Here is a 16,816-nt window from a genome sequence, read left to right on the forward strand (position 1 = left end):
ACTTCGCAGTGGCGAAGTACTGCATTAAAATTTTGATTAAGAAGAAAATTAAACCTTTTTAAACTGTGGGACAATATGCCAATAAGTATTTGTTAAGGATCTCTTTGTATACCATGTTGTCAGTTCGGCCCTCCGGTTGTAATATGACGAAGCTGTGCGCTGAGCTTACTCTTGAGCATGTAACTTACAGTTGGCCATGTGAACAGTGATCTTGTCTTAACTCTCACAGCTTGGATTGCTGCTGTCATAATCGGTTTGAGTTTCATGGTTTGTTTCAATTACGACAGTATTTGCAGGATTTGTTGTGTTGAAGTGACATTCGGCATCTGTCAAGCATTGTAAGCACACAACCGGTTTCATCGATAAAATCACATCCAGCTTTTGAGAGTTTAAACATTCATAAACATCAAAGTGTCCACTACTGAAATCGTCACCTGTGAATCTAAGATGTTTAAGAGGCATTGGCGGTTGTCGAAAGGTGTAAAATATTTGGCCATTTCGGTACACTTGAAAGCGACAACCGAATAATTCAGCATGCAGCCATCAACTCACATGCAGAACCATAGGTGAAGGGCTTAAGCATTTCACTCTTCTAGTCCTCCTGTGTAGTATAATTATCTCCTGCACCGTCATGAGTCCACAACTTGAACCTGTCCCAGTTATTCAATACATAAGACACAATGCTCCTCCAGATATCAAGAGTGAGCCTGATATGGCCGTGCAATATGTAAAAAAGAGAATGGAAAAGGTAGGTGCTATCTCCGGGCATGAAAACCACTCGGTAAGTGACAGTTCTTTGATCGATAGTGATCATCTCGATAGACATGGTAATGGGGGTTGAAATGATAAAGGAAATGGGTACCCGAGCAATGTAAAGTAAGTCTAAAATACCTTCACAATAACTATAATTGTAATAAACAAACAATAAAACAGCGGAGAATCCATGGATTAAACAAAAAGGCTGTAGTTATCAGTAGGGAGACGTGAATCCCGTGGTGAAGCAAGGAAGAGAATGTAGAGACCGGAGCGAAGGACGGTCTTATATAGGCAGGCAGGCAGCCAACGACGTGGGAGGCGTTGGGATGGGGGACCCAATGCCACCTCACACGGTGACCGAGGTGCAGGCTATGGACGTATATATGTACGTAAGTAGGATTCAATTAGCACTGGGAACCCGTGTACCAAATTTCTTGAAGATGGGCCCATATGTAACAAAGACTGTTGAAAAGTTCAATATGGCGGCCGACAGTGGCATCATACCACCGAAATAAGTACATACATTGGTTTCGGTTAGTGCAGGGAAGCCAATGGGCCTGCCAAATTTCAGCCTTCTACCTACACAGGAAGTTGGAGAATTAGTGACATTGGAAAGTTCAATATGGCGGCTGACAGTGCCGTCATACCACCGAAATAAGTATGACGAAGCCACTTACCAAATAAGAAAGTTCAATATGGCGGACGTTGTTGACCGTTATGACCGTTACGCGTAGAATTTCAAAATGAAACCTGCTTAACTTTTGTAAGTAAGCTGTAAGGAATGGGCCTGCCAAATTTCAGCCTTCTACCTACACGGGAAGTTGGAGAATTAGTGACGTTTGGAAAATTCAATATGGCAGCCGACAGTGGCGTCATACCACCGAAATAAGTACGTACATCGGTTTCGGTTAGCACAGGGAAGCCACCTACCAAATTTCGTGAAGATGGGGCTATAAATAAGAAAGTTCAACATGGCGGATGTTGTCGACCGTTATTGACCGTTATGACCGTTACGTGTAGAATTTCGAAATGAAACCTGCTTAACTTTAGTAAGTAAGCTGAAAGGAATGAGCCTGCCAAATTTCAGCCTTCTACCTACATGGGAAGTTGGAGAATTAGTGATGAGTGAGTCAGTGAGTGAGTCAGTCAGTCAGTGAGTGAGGGCTTTGCCTTTTATTATTATAGACATGCCCCACAAAAGATGGATACCCGTAAACCTCTGGCTTGTAATGAACAAGTATTAATAATACAATACAATATTAACAAAAATGATTGAAACCAACAAACATTATTGAAAAATGAACAAAAAAGACAGAAGACACCTAAACATAAGCCAGGGAAAGAACCCTGGCTAAAACATAATGCTGCATATTCACCACATGAAAACACACTAAAACCTACCATTTTGCACATTAAACTCAGTACAAAGAAAATTTCCTCTGCCAACCATCCTCATAATATTAGCTTCCAGTGATTTTTTTTTCACTGGCAATCTTTATTTTAATACTAAATGACAGAAAGATATGCCAATAGTAATAATTTTGCTGGAAGCAAATCACCTTTGTTATGGGTCTCTATTGCATTCCACATGTTCCATCAAGATCATGACTTATGATTCTGTGCATAGTTCACAAGTGGACCTTGAATAGATTGCTTTTAGCTGTGTTACAGAAATTCTCTCCATAGCAAGCTTATTTATAAAACTTTGAGTGTATTTGAGCATGAAAATATGTGCACTCCAAAAAACAGATGCGTATACCAAAATAAAAATCTGATTTATAAAAGCTGGCATACACACATTTCCACAAAATTTATCTTTCTAGTATTTAAAAAAAAGTCCTGTGATGAGACGAGACTTTTTTGAAGAGATTTATTCAAGTCTCACGAGACTTGGGCCATAAGATTTTTTGAAGTCACGCACTCTTCTCAACCATAGAAAACCACGCACACTGTACTCTCACCTCTCATTCGTGCGAATGCTTTTGACAGACACAGTTCCTGCTCTCTCAGCTCTTATAAATTTTAATGTTTTCCTCACTTTGTTCCCAATTAAAAAAGACGTATTATGTCCAAATTTTATTGAAGAATTTCATCACGAAGGGTTATCAACAGAAAAAACAAGTACACAGACAATCCTAGCACAGAGAAATGATGAAGTCCAACGAATTAACACCAAAAATGTCGATTAGTTACAAATTGGTTTAATGTGTATCAATAGAGTATGTTGAAACAGTTGGTGGTGATCATGCAGAAGATGAAAACATCAACTTACAATATTCCAAAGAATATCTACAACGCCTGGTCTTCCAACAAATGAATTACTGTAGAAAGAATGATGTATTCAAGTGTCTTAAATTGGTTTGAATCCTACCTGGCAGGGAGAAAATTCTTTGTGAGTTGTGGTAATCAAATCTCAAAGACACATGATATCCGATATGGTGTTCCACAAGGCTCTATCCTGGGTCCGCTGTTATTCTCAATCTATATGCTTCCGTTAGGTCAGATTATCTCAGGTTACAATGTGAGCTACCACAGCTATGCTGATGACACACAGCTGTACTTATCTATAGCACCTGATGACTCCGACTCTTTCGATACACTAACACAATGTCTTACTGGTATTTCTGAATGGATGAATAGTAATTTTCTCAAACTAAATAAAGAGAAAACTGAAATTTTGGTAATTGGCAATAATGGATTCAGCGAGGTTATCAGAAATAAACTTAATGCACTAGGATTGAAAGTTAAGACGGAAGTAAAAAATTTAGGGGTAACCGTTGACTGTAATCTGAATTTTAAATCGCATATTCATCAGACCACTAGGACAGCATTTTTCATTTAAGAAACATAGCTAAAGTTAGACCTCTTATATCATTGAAAGATGCTGAGAAATTAATTCACGCTTTTGTTTTCAGTAGACTAGATTACTGTAACGCACTCCTCTCAGGACTACCCAAAAAAGACATAAATCATTTGCAACGAGTGCAGAATGCAGCTGCTAGAATCCTAACTGGGAAAAGAAAATCCGAACACATTTCTCCAGTTTTGATGTCACTACACTGGTTGCCTGTGTCATTCAGGATTGACTTTAAAATACTGCTTATGGTTTATAAAGCCTTAAATAATCTCGCCCATCTTATATATCGGAATGCCTGACACGTTATATTCCAAATCGTAACCTTAGATCTTCAAATGAGTGTCTCCTTATAATTCCAAAAGCTAAACTTAAAAGAAGTGGTGAGGCGGCCTTCTGCTGCTATGCACCTAAAATCTGGAATAGCCTGCCGATAGGAATTCGCCAGGCAAATACAGTGGAGCAATTTAAAACACTGCTGAAAACACATTACTTTAACATGGCCTTTTTATAACTTCACTTTAACATAATCCTGATACTCTGTATGTTCAATTCTTCATAATAACTATTCATGGTGGCTCTAAAATCCGTACTGACCCCTACTCTTTCTTCTGTTTCTTTTTCCGGTTTCTTTGTGGTGGCGGCCTGCGCCACCACCACCTACTCAAAGCATCATGATGCTCCAACAATGATGGACTGAAAGCCAGAAGTCTACGTGACCATCATCATCAGGTCCTTCCATGAAAATATGATGATTTATGTTAGGTAGAATGCCCAGAGGGGACTGGGCGGTCTCTTGGTCTGGAACCCCTACAGATTTTTTTTTTCTCCAGCTTTTGGAGTTTTTTGTTTTTCTGTCCACCCTGGCCATCGGACCTTACTCTTATTCTATGTTAATTAATGTTGACTTATGTTTATTTTTATTGTGTCTTCTATTTTCTATTCATTTTGTAAAGCACTTTGAGCTACATTTTTTTTGTATGAATATGTGCTATATAAATAAATGTTGATTGATTGATTGATTGAGAAAGGTAATATATCAAATCATCTCTGGATAACATTAGAGAACAAAGATATTGTTCTTGATATGCCATTCTTATTAAAACATTAATGGTTTCCCATTAGAATAGCTTTTGCAAAGACAATTGACAAATCTCAGAGCCAAACATTTGAAAAAGTTGTTTTATTGAAAAGAGAGAGAGAGAGAGAGAGAGAAACGAAATTCAATCACGGGCAGTTATACGTTGCATTGTCACAATGAAAGTCAAAACACAGAATCAAAATTCAATGCGATATTGATGAAAATGTAATTCAAAAAATTGTTTTTACTGAAGTTTTACAGTAAAAGTGTAAGTTTAAAAAATATTTGCTTGTTATCTTCTAAGACAAACAGAACGAAATCGTATTACTCAACGAATAACTATAACGCTACATGAAACATAATTTACTTTCAAATTATTACGTTTTATTTTTTTTTTAATATGGTTAATTACTCACTGTAATGTAAAACAGTTAGTCCTATTATGCATATGTAACAATTCCCATGAAAATAGCAATCTGTTTAAATTGTACATCCGCATCCCCATACGTGAACGGTGGAACCACAAAGAGGCTAGCATGTAGCGCAGTCCCAGGGGTTGGTGAGCGAAGTGAAGCAAAACCCCCTAGTCTTCAGTAAATCAAAGTCATCTTGTAAATGTGTGTACATAAATACGCCTTGAATATCACCTGACTGCCACTCTGAAACAGTCATATATAGAGCATGTTAATCAACCTCATACATATGCAGTCACCATGCTGCAGAGCTTCATTGGCAGGTAGAGCAACCTCCCACCTGATGCATCAAGACACACAGGAGTATCTGACTGTGCCCTGCAACTGAGTGCACAAGATCATGCATGGCAATGTAGCACCCTCAGCTCACACCACCAAGTGTACCATTAGTGTACCCACTGTACCCTCAGCTCACACAACCAAAAGACAGAAAGCTTTGCTTCAGCTGTCTTCATTAGCCCTGAGAATGCCTGCTTTTGAATGAGTGCTGGACTCACTCTTCAAACATAATGACTGTTTCCAAACCAGGCAGTAGTCACAGTTTAGCCCAAACAAGCGTGCATCATGTGTTGAATAATCCTTATATGTAATTTGATACTATCTGTATGTATGGTGTTCGCATTAATACCCTGTATGTATGGTGTTCGCGTCAATACAAGTTAGAACCATGCAATGGGACTCTGCCTCTGTAGTTAGAACATAACGTGGCAAACGCAAACGCAGTATTGCATGACTGGCTAAGAATGTTCAAATGCTACAGTGACGCCGCTGGACGGCCTAGTTGGTTTGAGCAGATAACAGTAAGTTCGGTTGGTTTTTGGAACGTTGGTTTGGTGGGGCGTAATTTCCAGGACTAACATCGTCGACTGACTTAAACACTTCGACACCTCTGGAACCGTAAGTAATTTAGAACGTATCGCCATTTGCATGGTACGTCGGAATCTATCTTTGGGCAGTTCAGTTTTGGCAGCCGTCCTTCTGACATCTATTGGCAAACTGAGTAATAACGGCTAGGTATTAACAATGGTCATTGTTTAAATTCTAGCCGATATCAGATCTAAAATGACCACGCCAACATAGTTATTACTCCGACTCTGACTAGAATCATAAAATACGGTTTGTTTTGAAAATTTGTTTGTCGGAAAAAATCAAATGAGGTGCGCCGAAGAGCTAAGTTCACGTCTTGCAGCCCCGTTTAAACATGAAGCTACTCATTACATCGGCCAAAAAGGTCTATTTTCAGCACAAATAAGTGCCATGATAACCAAATCATTTCAAGGTCTTTAAAAAACAAATAATTCTTTGCAGAGAAAGTATGGATTTCACAAACGTAGAATTTGCAGCCCGATTCGATCGGGCTCCCAGTCGCTAGTACTGCATAAAGTTATACATTTTGTCTTAGGTACTTTTGAAATCTCTGTTTATTATTCATGTTTTTATAAGTTTTACTCAGGCCAATGGACATCTGTGGAAGGGAAGTTAGGGAGTTTTGATCAGTGTATTTAAGAGACATTTGAACTCATCTTTGCTGTGATACTCATTCTCATCAAGAGAGAATTGGATTGGTATAGAGGTCATAGGAATAGACCAGGAGATTAAATATTTTTTACAAGCGAGAAGTAATGAGGTCAAGGAACAGGCTACAGGTCAAAACACTGGGAAAAGTCAAACATACCATTCATCAAAGTCAGAAAAAATGAAGGCACTACAAAAAGCCTTAATCCTGAAATCGAAACTAAAAGCCTTTCCCTAACTATAAATTGGCAATAAAAAGGTGGCAAATAAGATTATTATACATTTTATAAGCAACAAAATTAATCAAATAGAATCTCACAAAATAAGTAATAATAAATACATAATAATTAACGTATGTAATAAATTCATATGCATAAAAAAGATTCATGACACATGCCATCTTGTGGTTACTTATGAATCTTATGTGTTACTGACAAACTGCTATGACACACAGAGTGCAGAGGGTTATAATGAGAATAAAATAACCAGGAGAAGACTCAGAAATGAGAACTTGGGGTCAAACAGACAAGTAAGGGTCAGAATAAATGAAAATGAATAACTAGAATCAAAGAGCAAAACGAAAATTGAAGGACAGACATAGAAGAAGGTCATAGCCATAGAAGAAAATCGTAACACTAGGGCCTACGTGGGATTAAAGCTTACTCTTGCAAAGGTTGTTTCACCCACCGAAAAATCATGTAAAGTGAGAACACCGCCCTATTTATATTTTAGTCTCTGCCACATCATCAATGGGTCAATCGTAGTCATATGACCTTGAAAAATACATTGTGTAAATGAAGAAAACTAAGATATTAATGAAAATGAACTTTTAAAGTCCAAAGCAAAACATTAAAATAATAGCACAAATGGAATCATCATGATTAAAACCCCCAAATTTGACAAAAATACACACTAAACAATTGTTAATACTGTTATGAGACAAAGTCTGTAGGTATTATTGTGAGAATGCAAAAAGAGAGAGAAATTTAAATGCAGGCCTGAAACGGATCAAAAGAGAGCACAGGCAACCAAACTACAGGGAATGGAACAAAACTAAATTGCGGCTATAATTATGCTGGATGTCCGATGAGGTTAAAAGTGTGACAGTTGTGGTTACGTAAAATGGAACTCCAGATCGAAAGATGTGTTGCTCATAGCCACAAAATGTGCCAATCATGTCACAAAAATAAATAAAACAAACTTCCAAGCCAAACAGCTGAAAACCTTAAAAAATAAAAAAAAGAAATACATCCATCCATCCATCCATTATCTAACCCGCTGAATCCGAATACAGGGTCACAGGGGTCTGCCGGAGCCAATCCCAGCATAAAAACTATAAAAGCACTACCAAAACTTGTAGTTATAAGAAATGCTACACAAACAGATAGATAGATTGGTTTGAATTTATAATAAAGGTGATCAAATATTTTATTGGGATTAGTTTAACCCACAATTCATTTAAAAGAAATGCAAAACAAGAAAAGACGTACTATAAATGGCAGCCTGATAATAGTTTAGATTAATAGAATTAAATAATCTTACTGTCCCACCATTAATTGTTCTAATTAAAAAGAGTGTCGTTAGTCAATTGTAAACTTTTCTTCATAGTCATGGTAACGCATGTCTACTGTAAATGTTTAAAATAAATAAACATTTCATCGACGCTAATAGTTTAGAATTACTTCTCAGTAGAGAGGCATGGTGGTAAGTAGTGGTAGCTGGTGCTAGTGCAGCGGACACTGCTGCTGTTTCACATCTCCACCATCCTGGGTCCAAATCCTAACCATGGTGCTTGTCCATGTGGAGTTTGCACCTTCTATATGTGTCTACCAGAGGTTTCCTTATGATTCTCTGTTTTTCTCCAGCATCCCAAATGATTTTGATTTTTGTTTATTTAGTGACTATGTGTAGGCCTGTGAATGTGTGCAGGAGTGGACCATGTAACGGACTGGTGCGCCGTCCAGTACTGCTTCCTTCTTTACAGCCAGTCTTGCCAAGATGGACTTCAGACCCCTGCAACTCTGGGAATAGTATGGCATATGGTATAGTGTGATATGATATGTTTAATAACTTCTCAGTTACTCAGGGTGAAATATTGATGAATTTATAAAGCATGCTGGAAACTGATCAAGTAGCATAAGCATGACGGAAGCTCAGCAGTCAGCACTATTGCTAAAGGACGATCCAATAATTAATCTAATTAATCTGTGCCTTGATGAACCCAGAAATAAGCATCAGAGTATGGCCATGGACCTCCAGAGTTGGGCAAATAGAGCTGAAGTTGAATTTGATTGAAAATAGATAGATAGATCTGTTCATAATGTTACCAGTCTGCGGTAATAATAACCTTCTCAAGCTCCGCTCTGTTCCAAGAGTACGATGACGACTGTCGAGTAAACAAAGTGTCATAAATATCCAATCCAATTGGCAGCTCCTAAATCACGATTTTTCAGCCAAGGCCAGTGGAAATACTCATGTTTTACTTCCGTTTTCATGAAAATGACTTCATTGTAATGAATTTTTCAGATACAATGGACTTCACTGTTTTTTAAACACTACTTCTATAGGAAATTGGCCAGGACCAAAAAACAAAAACCATTAAAACAGAGTTTATCCAAACAGAATTTGACTTGTATTGGAACAACCTAACTGAAGTCATTTAGTTACAAGATCTTCATTTATTTTTTAACAATGGAAGAACATAACCAAAACTTGCCTAAATTAATTTATCCATTAAAACAAGTTCTATCATTTTTTTAACAAGGTTTACTAACTTGAATAGACTGATAAAAGAAATAATGATGACAGTTGTAATATCAATATTAAAATGTTTACCACCAAAATGAATGGAATTTCACACTACCTGACAGTGAACCTGAGAATCAGTTCTAGTTACAACTTTTAGTCATTCATGCTGTCAGTTTCTTTACAATCTGAAGTTAGTTGTTTTTTGTTTCTTTTCCTTTGTGTAACTTACCATTTGACCTTTGGCACTGGCCGCCCCAGAATAGTGCAGGAGAGCCTCACACTCATTTTCTCCCAGACGCTGTGGGAGCGCAGAGGGATCATGATTTCTGGGGACCGCTGATGTTTTTGCTCAATAAATTTCTTTGTTAGAGTGGCCTTCTCCTCTGCCTGTAGAAAGACAGCAAGTGAATTTCACAAAACATACAGTTTTCCTCTGCAGCAATGTTATTGGTATACATGTGGGCATAAATTATTTTATAAAACAAAATTGGCTGTCATGTTACAGCCAGGATTAATGTGTATTTTCGATTTTTTGGCTATTGTTTAATTATTATTTCTCATATTTTGATGTCATTTCTGTTATGTTTGCATTTACTATGTGTACTGTCTTTTTAAACATCTGTCCATTCCTTGTGGGTGGAGCCAACTAGGAGGCGGTGCCATACTGATGTCACTGGGCAGGGCCCTCCATCTGCCTTTATAATGAATGATGATTGGCTTTCCAGCAGTACATCATTGATATTGCATAGGGGTTTCATGAGTGTTTTTCTTTGAATTATTTTTTATTTTTTTGGATTATTTTGCTGTGTTTATTGTATTTCTGCCTTTTGTGGATTGGCCTTTAAAGGTAAATCATTTTTGCCTTTTTTCTATTTTATTATACTTGTTTTCTGCAATAAGTTTTTCCTTATAAATTTTTTTGGGCTGTCTCAACCAGCCAGAATTTGATATAATTTTGTTTCTCCTTTGTAAGACATTTTGAGACTTATACGTTTTGAACTTTTTAAGCCAGGTACTCATTTTTGGGCTTGTCTAGGCCAAAGCCTACAAGAAGTAGTTGGGGGATGGATGCCTAGGGGTGAGGTTGAATCAGCACAGGCCAGTGAAGGTCCTGATTTGCTATGTGGCTCATTTTGGAGGCCTTGAATCCCTTTCCCTTGTCTGTGACTCCTATTTATGATGAAAACAATAATAAAGTCACCCTTACAGGGACTGGATGGATACTAACCATCACTGTATATTTATTTTTAACTTTAGATAAAAATAATGTGAAAGCTAAAAGGTACTTTTAAAAAGTTTTAGGATGTTTCTTCACCATCCTGTAGAATTCATTGTGTGGTTTACGTGTTGAGGTTTGATTATTGATTGTTTCTGTGCTATTTTTGTGTTTTGACCCCCTGCATGTTCTTTGACAAAGACTGTATTGTCCCTAATCTGTTCTATCATCTAATGCTCATTTATTCTTTAAATTAAAGTTCCACATTTACGTACTCATTCTAAGCAAGATCATAACTATGGAGGAATATTTCGGACAAAATGAAATAAATAAATAAATGCGTAAATAAATAAAAGTACTGTGAAATGTGAGCATAAATAAATAAATGTGTCATGAAATGAGAGCCTTAATAAATAAATATGTCATGAAATGAGAGCATAAATAAATAAATGTGTCACGAAATAGGTTTTTCGTTGCTTATTTATTTATTTCATTTTGTCCGTAACATTCCTGCAAACCGTCATGAAATACGGCTTGAAATAAAACTGTCACTTTCACTCGTCAAAGTTGAGAGGGTGGGCTCTAACACGCCCTCTAGTTACTGATAGGTGAATCGATAGCACACGGATTAATTAGAAAAATGCTTACTACTGCCGATGAAATGGATTCTGCCAAAGATATTACGTATTTCAGAGAGAGAATTGAAGATTTATCGGAAGAAATTACAATGTTGGCGGCCCTTTTAGACTCCGATATAGATGAAACTGATTTTGAAATTATCGAAGAACAGGTGGAACGGACTCGACTACACTCCAGTTCTGGTGACGCAGTTCCCTGCTCTGGACGTCCAACCTTTGACATTCTAGCTGAGTCAATAGAACACCTTCTGTTCTGCGGTTTAAAAGTACGACAGATTGCAGATCTATATGGTGTATCGGAGAAAACGATCACAAGGCGAATGAGCCAGTTTGACATACGGTAAGCTGCAACGGCTGTATTAGTTTAGGTACTTTGACATGGAATGCCCAAAGCAGCTCCAACTAATATTTTGAACTGAACAAGCGGGTTAGAAAATGGATGGATGGATGGATGAACAACTTTGCCACTGATCAGAGCTGTACAGTTGTTTGAAAAAGTAGCTGCGAATATGCAAGTGACTTTATACTCGTAAAACAAGGGTCAAATACTCAGTTCTAAAAGGGCCGCCAACATTGTAATTTCTTCCGATAAATCTTCAATTCTCTCTCTGAAATACGTAATATCTTCGCCAGAATCCATTTCATCGGTAGTAGTAACCATTTTTCTAATGAATTCTTGTGCTATCGATTCACCAATCAGTAACTAGAGGGCGTGTTAGAGCCCACCCTCTCACCTTTGACGAGTGAAAGTGACAGTTTTATTTCAAGCCGTATTTCATAACGGTTTGCAGGAATGTTACGGACAAAATGAAATAAATAAATAAGCAACGAAAAACCTATTTCGTGACACATTTATTTATTTATGCTCTCATTTCATGACATATTTATTTATTAAGGCTCTCATTTCATGACACATTTATTTATTTATGCTCACATTTCACAGTACTTTTATTTATTTACGCATTTATTTATTTATTTCATTTTGTCCGAAATATTCCTCCATACATAACACCCTGCTCCTTTCACCTATTGTATCTCCTGTTTTTTTGCTCCTATTTCTTTTCTTCAGCTTAGCTAGCATTATCAGACCTAATTTAGCGAAGAGTCTTTCATTTAACATTCCTCTTGATGTTATGTTCTAGCCAAATTCTTATTTTAAGTCTGTTATATTCTTTTTTGATTATTTCATTTACGTTGATGCTACTTTTGTAATTATTTGCGTTATTCCTTGTTTATTATTTGTCTCTAAGCCTTTGTTATGTGTCTTGGGTTTTGTGAGTGGATCTCCAAGAGACAGAAGTACCTTACAATCACCACGAGTGGGTGCCCACAGTTCCTGATTGTTCATTTAAATGTGTTAGGGAGTCAGTGAGTGTTTATTGTGTCTTTTGCTTGTGCTTGTTATGATTACTGGATTTTTGACTTTCTAGTCTGTTTTGTTTGCCATTAGATTACTCTAATGAGACTTTGTTTGTGATCAGATTGCCTTTGTTACAGGCATCTCCCTTTGTCTTTTATGCTGTTTCTTTTCTTTTTCTGCAGAGAATTTTTATATTAATAAGTCTTTTTATTTATAAAGATTCAACATGGTCCTCTGTGTTACTAGCTGTTTTTTTTAAGTGTTTCCCCCTCTAGTTTGCTTTTTGGAACTGTTCATGACTTTACGTGCTTTGGGACTCTCAAGTACATAACACTAGATAGCTGGGCCCGCAACTTCCTACAGGTTTATAGAAATTTAACAGTGTCCAGATTCATGGAGATCATTAATGGCCCATCCAGCTCATCGACTGAAATTGTATGAAGCTATGTCATTTCTATTTTGTTATATAAATCTGTAGGTAGTGTGTAATTTTCATAGCATTCTGATATGTAACACATTTCATAATGTTGCTTAAATGTGTTGTTTATTTCTCTCTATCCAGTAATTTGGACTTCAGTAAGATTGTTTCTGCAATAGCATTATGTGTTTATTTTTTATGCAGTCTTCGTTTTTCAGCATTTGCATAAAAATAAATTATCTACTCACTCCATCTAAATAGATCTTAGTGTGGAGGCAATTGCAATTGGATATTTAGAGTTTTTTGGGCCCACCTTTGCTCGAATTGCTTGTCGGTCAGCTTTGAGCCTGATGATCTTGTTAGTTTCTATCACTTCAACTTCAACACTCTCCAGCTCATTGCCAAAAAGTTTCCTTTTCTGTCTCCCCTGGTACTTTGCAGTTTTGGAAGAATGCCTAATACTGAGAGAGAAAAAATGACCACAGTTTTATCAATCACAATCTATGTATGTCATGTATATATAGGACATTAAACTCTGTTGGCAATAAACCTGATGCACTATCAAGAAATTACTGAGATTTTTAGTTCCAAATTTAGAGTCTAAGGACATCATCTCACTTTTCTGTGGGAATGATGTAGAACTGTTCAATTTCTAGACACTCACCATTTACTTAATACTAGCGTTAGGATATGATAGTGGAGTGTGATTTCCAGTAGAGGGTCCTTGGCTTAGTGCTTAGTGATTAGTTTTAAATAAATAGCTGACTTGATCTCCATGTATTGAATGCTCACACATCTGCATGGAGTTGGTGGAGCAGTTGAGATGGGGTGCATCTTCATGTGAGGATATGGTCTGTCTTGATTGCTCCATTAGCTTCCAGTGGTTTGCATTTGAGGGGCTGCACCCATGGAGGTATAAAAAGGAAAGCCAGACAAGAAAGCAAAAGGTGAAAGTAGAAGTACTGTACAGGAGAGCGGTGAAGGAAAAGAGTGAGAAAAAAAACCAAGGTAGCAGCGTGGCTGACATACCGTGGCAGAGGGGTTAAGGGCCCTGTGGGGACTCAGAAGAAATGGCGCTTCAAGCACTCCAGGAGCCTGCAGACACTGATGGAGGCAGGAGAAAGGAGTTGTGTCTGGCTCGGGGTGTGCTAACAAACGCGCCAGTTAGGATATAGCGTGTTGGATAATGGATGGATGGATGGATTTATTTATTTATTTATTTATTTATTTATTCAATTATTTGTTGAATTGAAGAAGATTGTATACTTATTTTTTATATATTTGAATTTGAACCCCTGTTCAGATGTAATTAATAATAACACCTGCACTTTTCACACCCATCCATTGCTAATTGTGTGTGCCTTTACTAGCCGTGGCCCATCGCCTCAGCACTGGGGAGATTTCTATATATGGCAAGGCACAAAGGACAAGAAGGGTCATTTTGAGTTTGCTATTGTCCAGTTCTTCATGTGCATAAGTGTAATACCAGTATCAGTAATTTATGTTTTTAATATTATATGATTGTTCAGCTGTTTGATTAACAATAGATACAGTATATACCTTGTGTTCTGCACAGTACCATTTATTGAATTAAGAAATATGCATATTTTCATAATATAGGTAGAAACTTTGAGACTCATAGAAAATCTATGTATACATGAGGTGAATGGGTTGGAGGGGGTCTAGATAATCAGGTTTCCTCCCTCACTTTCAGTTAAGTGGTGTGATGGTGTATATGTGCCCAAGTATACCCTCATATGGACTAGAACCCCATCTGAGATTGGTTCCTGACTTGTGCCCAGTGCTGCCAGTGTATGTGTCAGGGCTGATGATAATATTGGGCTCTAAAACCCAGCAATGCAACACATGCATTCAGAAACCTGATGACTTCATTTTAATGTATTTAGAAGGGATGGATGGGTTTTTGTCTGAATGTTCCTGTAGTGGACTGATTAAAGGTTTACTTTATCTTACTCTTGTAAGTTGCCTTGGATCAAATGTAGAAATGTTTGCTGCTCTACTAAGCCATAGCAACCTCCATCTACTCCTTTCATCTATATAACCATCATACAATGCATCAAAACTTTGACCCATTCATACCACACATTAATCTACTGCATTCCAGACCGCTTCAGTCTTTGGTCTGATGCGCTGCCACTTTGAACTGCACTCAGATGTCAAGCATTGCCACTTGTCTACCTTCTAACCGCACTGTCTGCACATATGAGCCTGACACAGAGAGAGAGAAATCAATTATATAAATAGGAAGAGCAGATTCACCTACTGAATAGCCTACTGCTAGCAAAATGTTGTGGAAATGTTAAACCAATAATATACAGTATATAAAACATTATATGTAAATTAAGACAATAATAAATGCACATAAGTTAAAAATGTACCAAAATACGTCCAATACATTGCCTATTAAAAATATTACCACCTTGAAAGTTTTCAAATTTTATTATTATACAACACTGAATAACAGCAGATCTAATTTGGCTTTTTTGGCACTGATAAACAAAAAAGACCCTTTAATGTCAAGGTACAAACAGATCTCTCCAAAGTAGTTTAAATTCAACACAGTGATAAAAAACACACACACACACAAAAACTGATCGCATAAGCATTTGTCCACTTTAATATGACACACTCAGTCATCACTTGTACAGCCAATTGGGTTTGGACGTCACACAATTAGTTCAGTGGAGATCACCTGTCTGGGATCTTAATTAATCCACCTTAACAAAAGAACAAATGTCTGTGTATGTGTGTCCATCCTGTTCCTACGTCTTTCCAACAGATGATGGATCACAAAAATTTGTAGTAATAAAATGTATTGCATTTGTTATTCCAACAGATGGTGCATCACAAACATAAACACCGGTTTTATTAATCCCATACCAAATGGCACATAACAGGGACAGATGGATTGTGTTTGTCATTACATCACAAACATGTGTAGTGCATTTTATTGCAACAGTGTTTGTGATGTACCATCTGTTTGAATGATAACTGTTTTTTTATTGAGGACTGATTGAGGTCATTTATGTTAGGTAGAATGCCTAGAGGGGGCTGGGTGGTCTCGTGGCATGAAACCCCTACAGATTTTTTTTTCCTGTCTTCCCTGGCCATTGGACCTTACTTTTATTCTGTGTTAATTAGTGTTCCCTAATTTTAATTCTTATTTATTTTGTCTTGTTTCTCTTTCTTCATCATGTAAAGCACTTTGAGCTACATTGTTTATATGAAAATGTGCTATATAAATAAATGTGGGTGGCATGGTGGCGCAGTGGGTAGCGCTGCTGCCTCGCAGTTAGGAAACCCAGGTTCACTTCCCGGGTTCCTCCCTGCATGTTCTCCCCTTGTCTGCGTGGGTTTCCTCCAGGCGTTCTGGTTTCCTCCCATACTCTGAAGACATGCAGGTTAGGTGCATTGGCAATTCTAAATTGTCCCTAGTGTGTGCTTGGTGTGTGTGTGTGTGTGTATGCCCTGTGGTGGGGTGGCGCCCTGTCTGGGGTTTGTTTCCTGCCTTGCGCCCTGGGATTGGCTCCAGCAGACCCCTATGACCCTGTAGTTAGGATATAGCAGGTTGGAAAATGGATGCATAGATAAATAAATGTTGTTATTTATACATTAATTACAGCATACACTACAATAGATGGTGCACTGAAAACATTAATGCTAAGGTCTACATTTGTTGCATTGATCTCAACTCGTTTTAGATGGGTAGCACAGCTAGTTGTAGAATAAATGTACC

General features: G+C 37.5%; 1 protein-coding gene across 2 annotated transcripts in view; it reads right to left on the reverse strand.

Moving 5' to 3' along the window:
- Positions 1–16,816, reverse strand: part of myom3 (myomesin 3) — a 313,022-nt gene that overhangs the window by 227,697 nt on the left and 68,509 nt on the right. For both annotated transcript variants that reach the window (XM_039740882.1, XM_039740883.1), the window contains exons 4-5: positions 13,373–13,520; positions 9,657–9,814 (exon numbers count right to left, since the gene is read on the reverse strand). In XM_039740882.1, coding sequence (XP_039596816.1) covers positions 9,657–9,814; positions 13,373–13,520 — 306 coding nt within the window. The remainder of the gene's footprint in view (positions 1–9,656; positions 9,815–13,372; positions 13,521–16,816) is intronic.

This window comes from Polypterus senegalus, chromosome 17 (assembly GCF_016835505.1).
Source record: "Polypterus senegalus isolate Bchr_013 chromosome 17, ASM1683550v1, whole genome shotgun sequence".
Classification (NCBI taxonomy): domain Eukaryota; kingdom Metazoa; phylum Chordata; class Cladistia; order Polypteriformes; family Polypteridae; genus Polypterus; species Polypterus senegalus.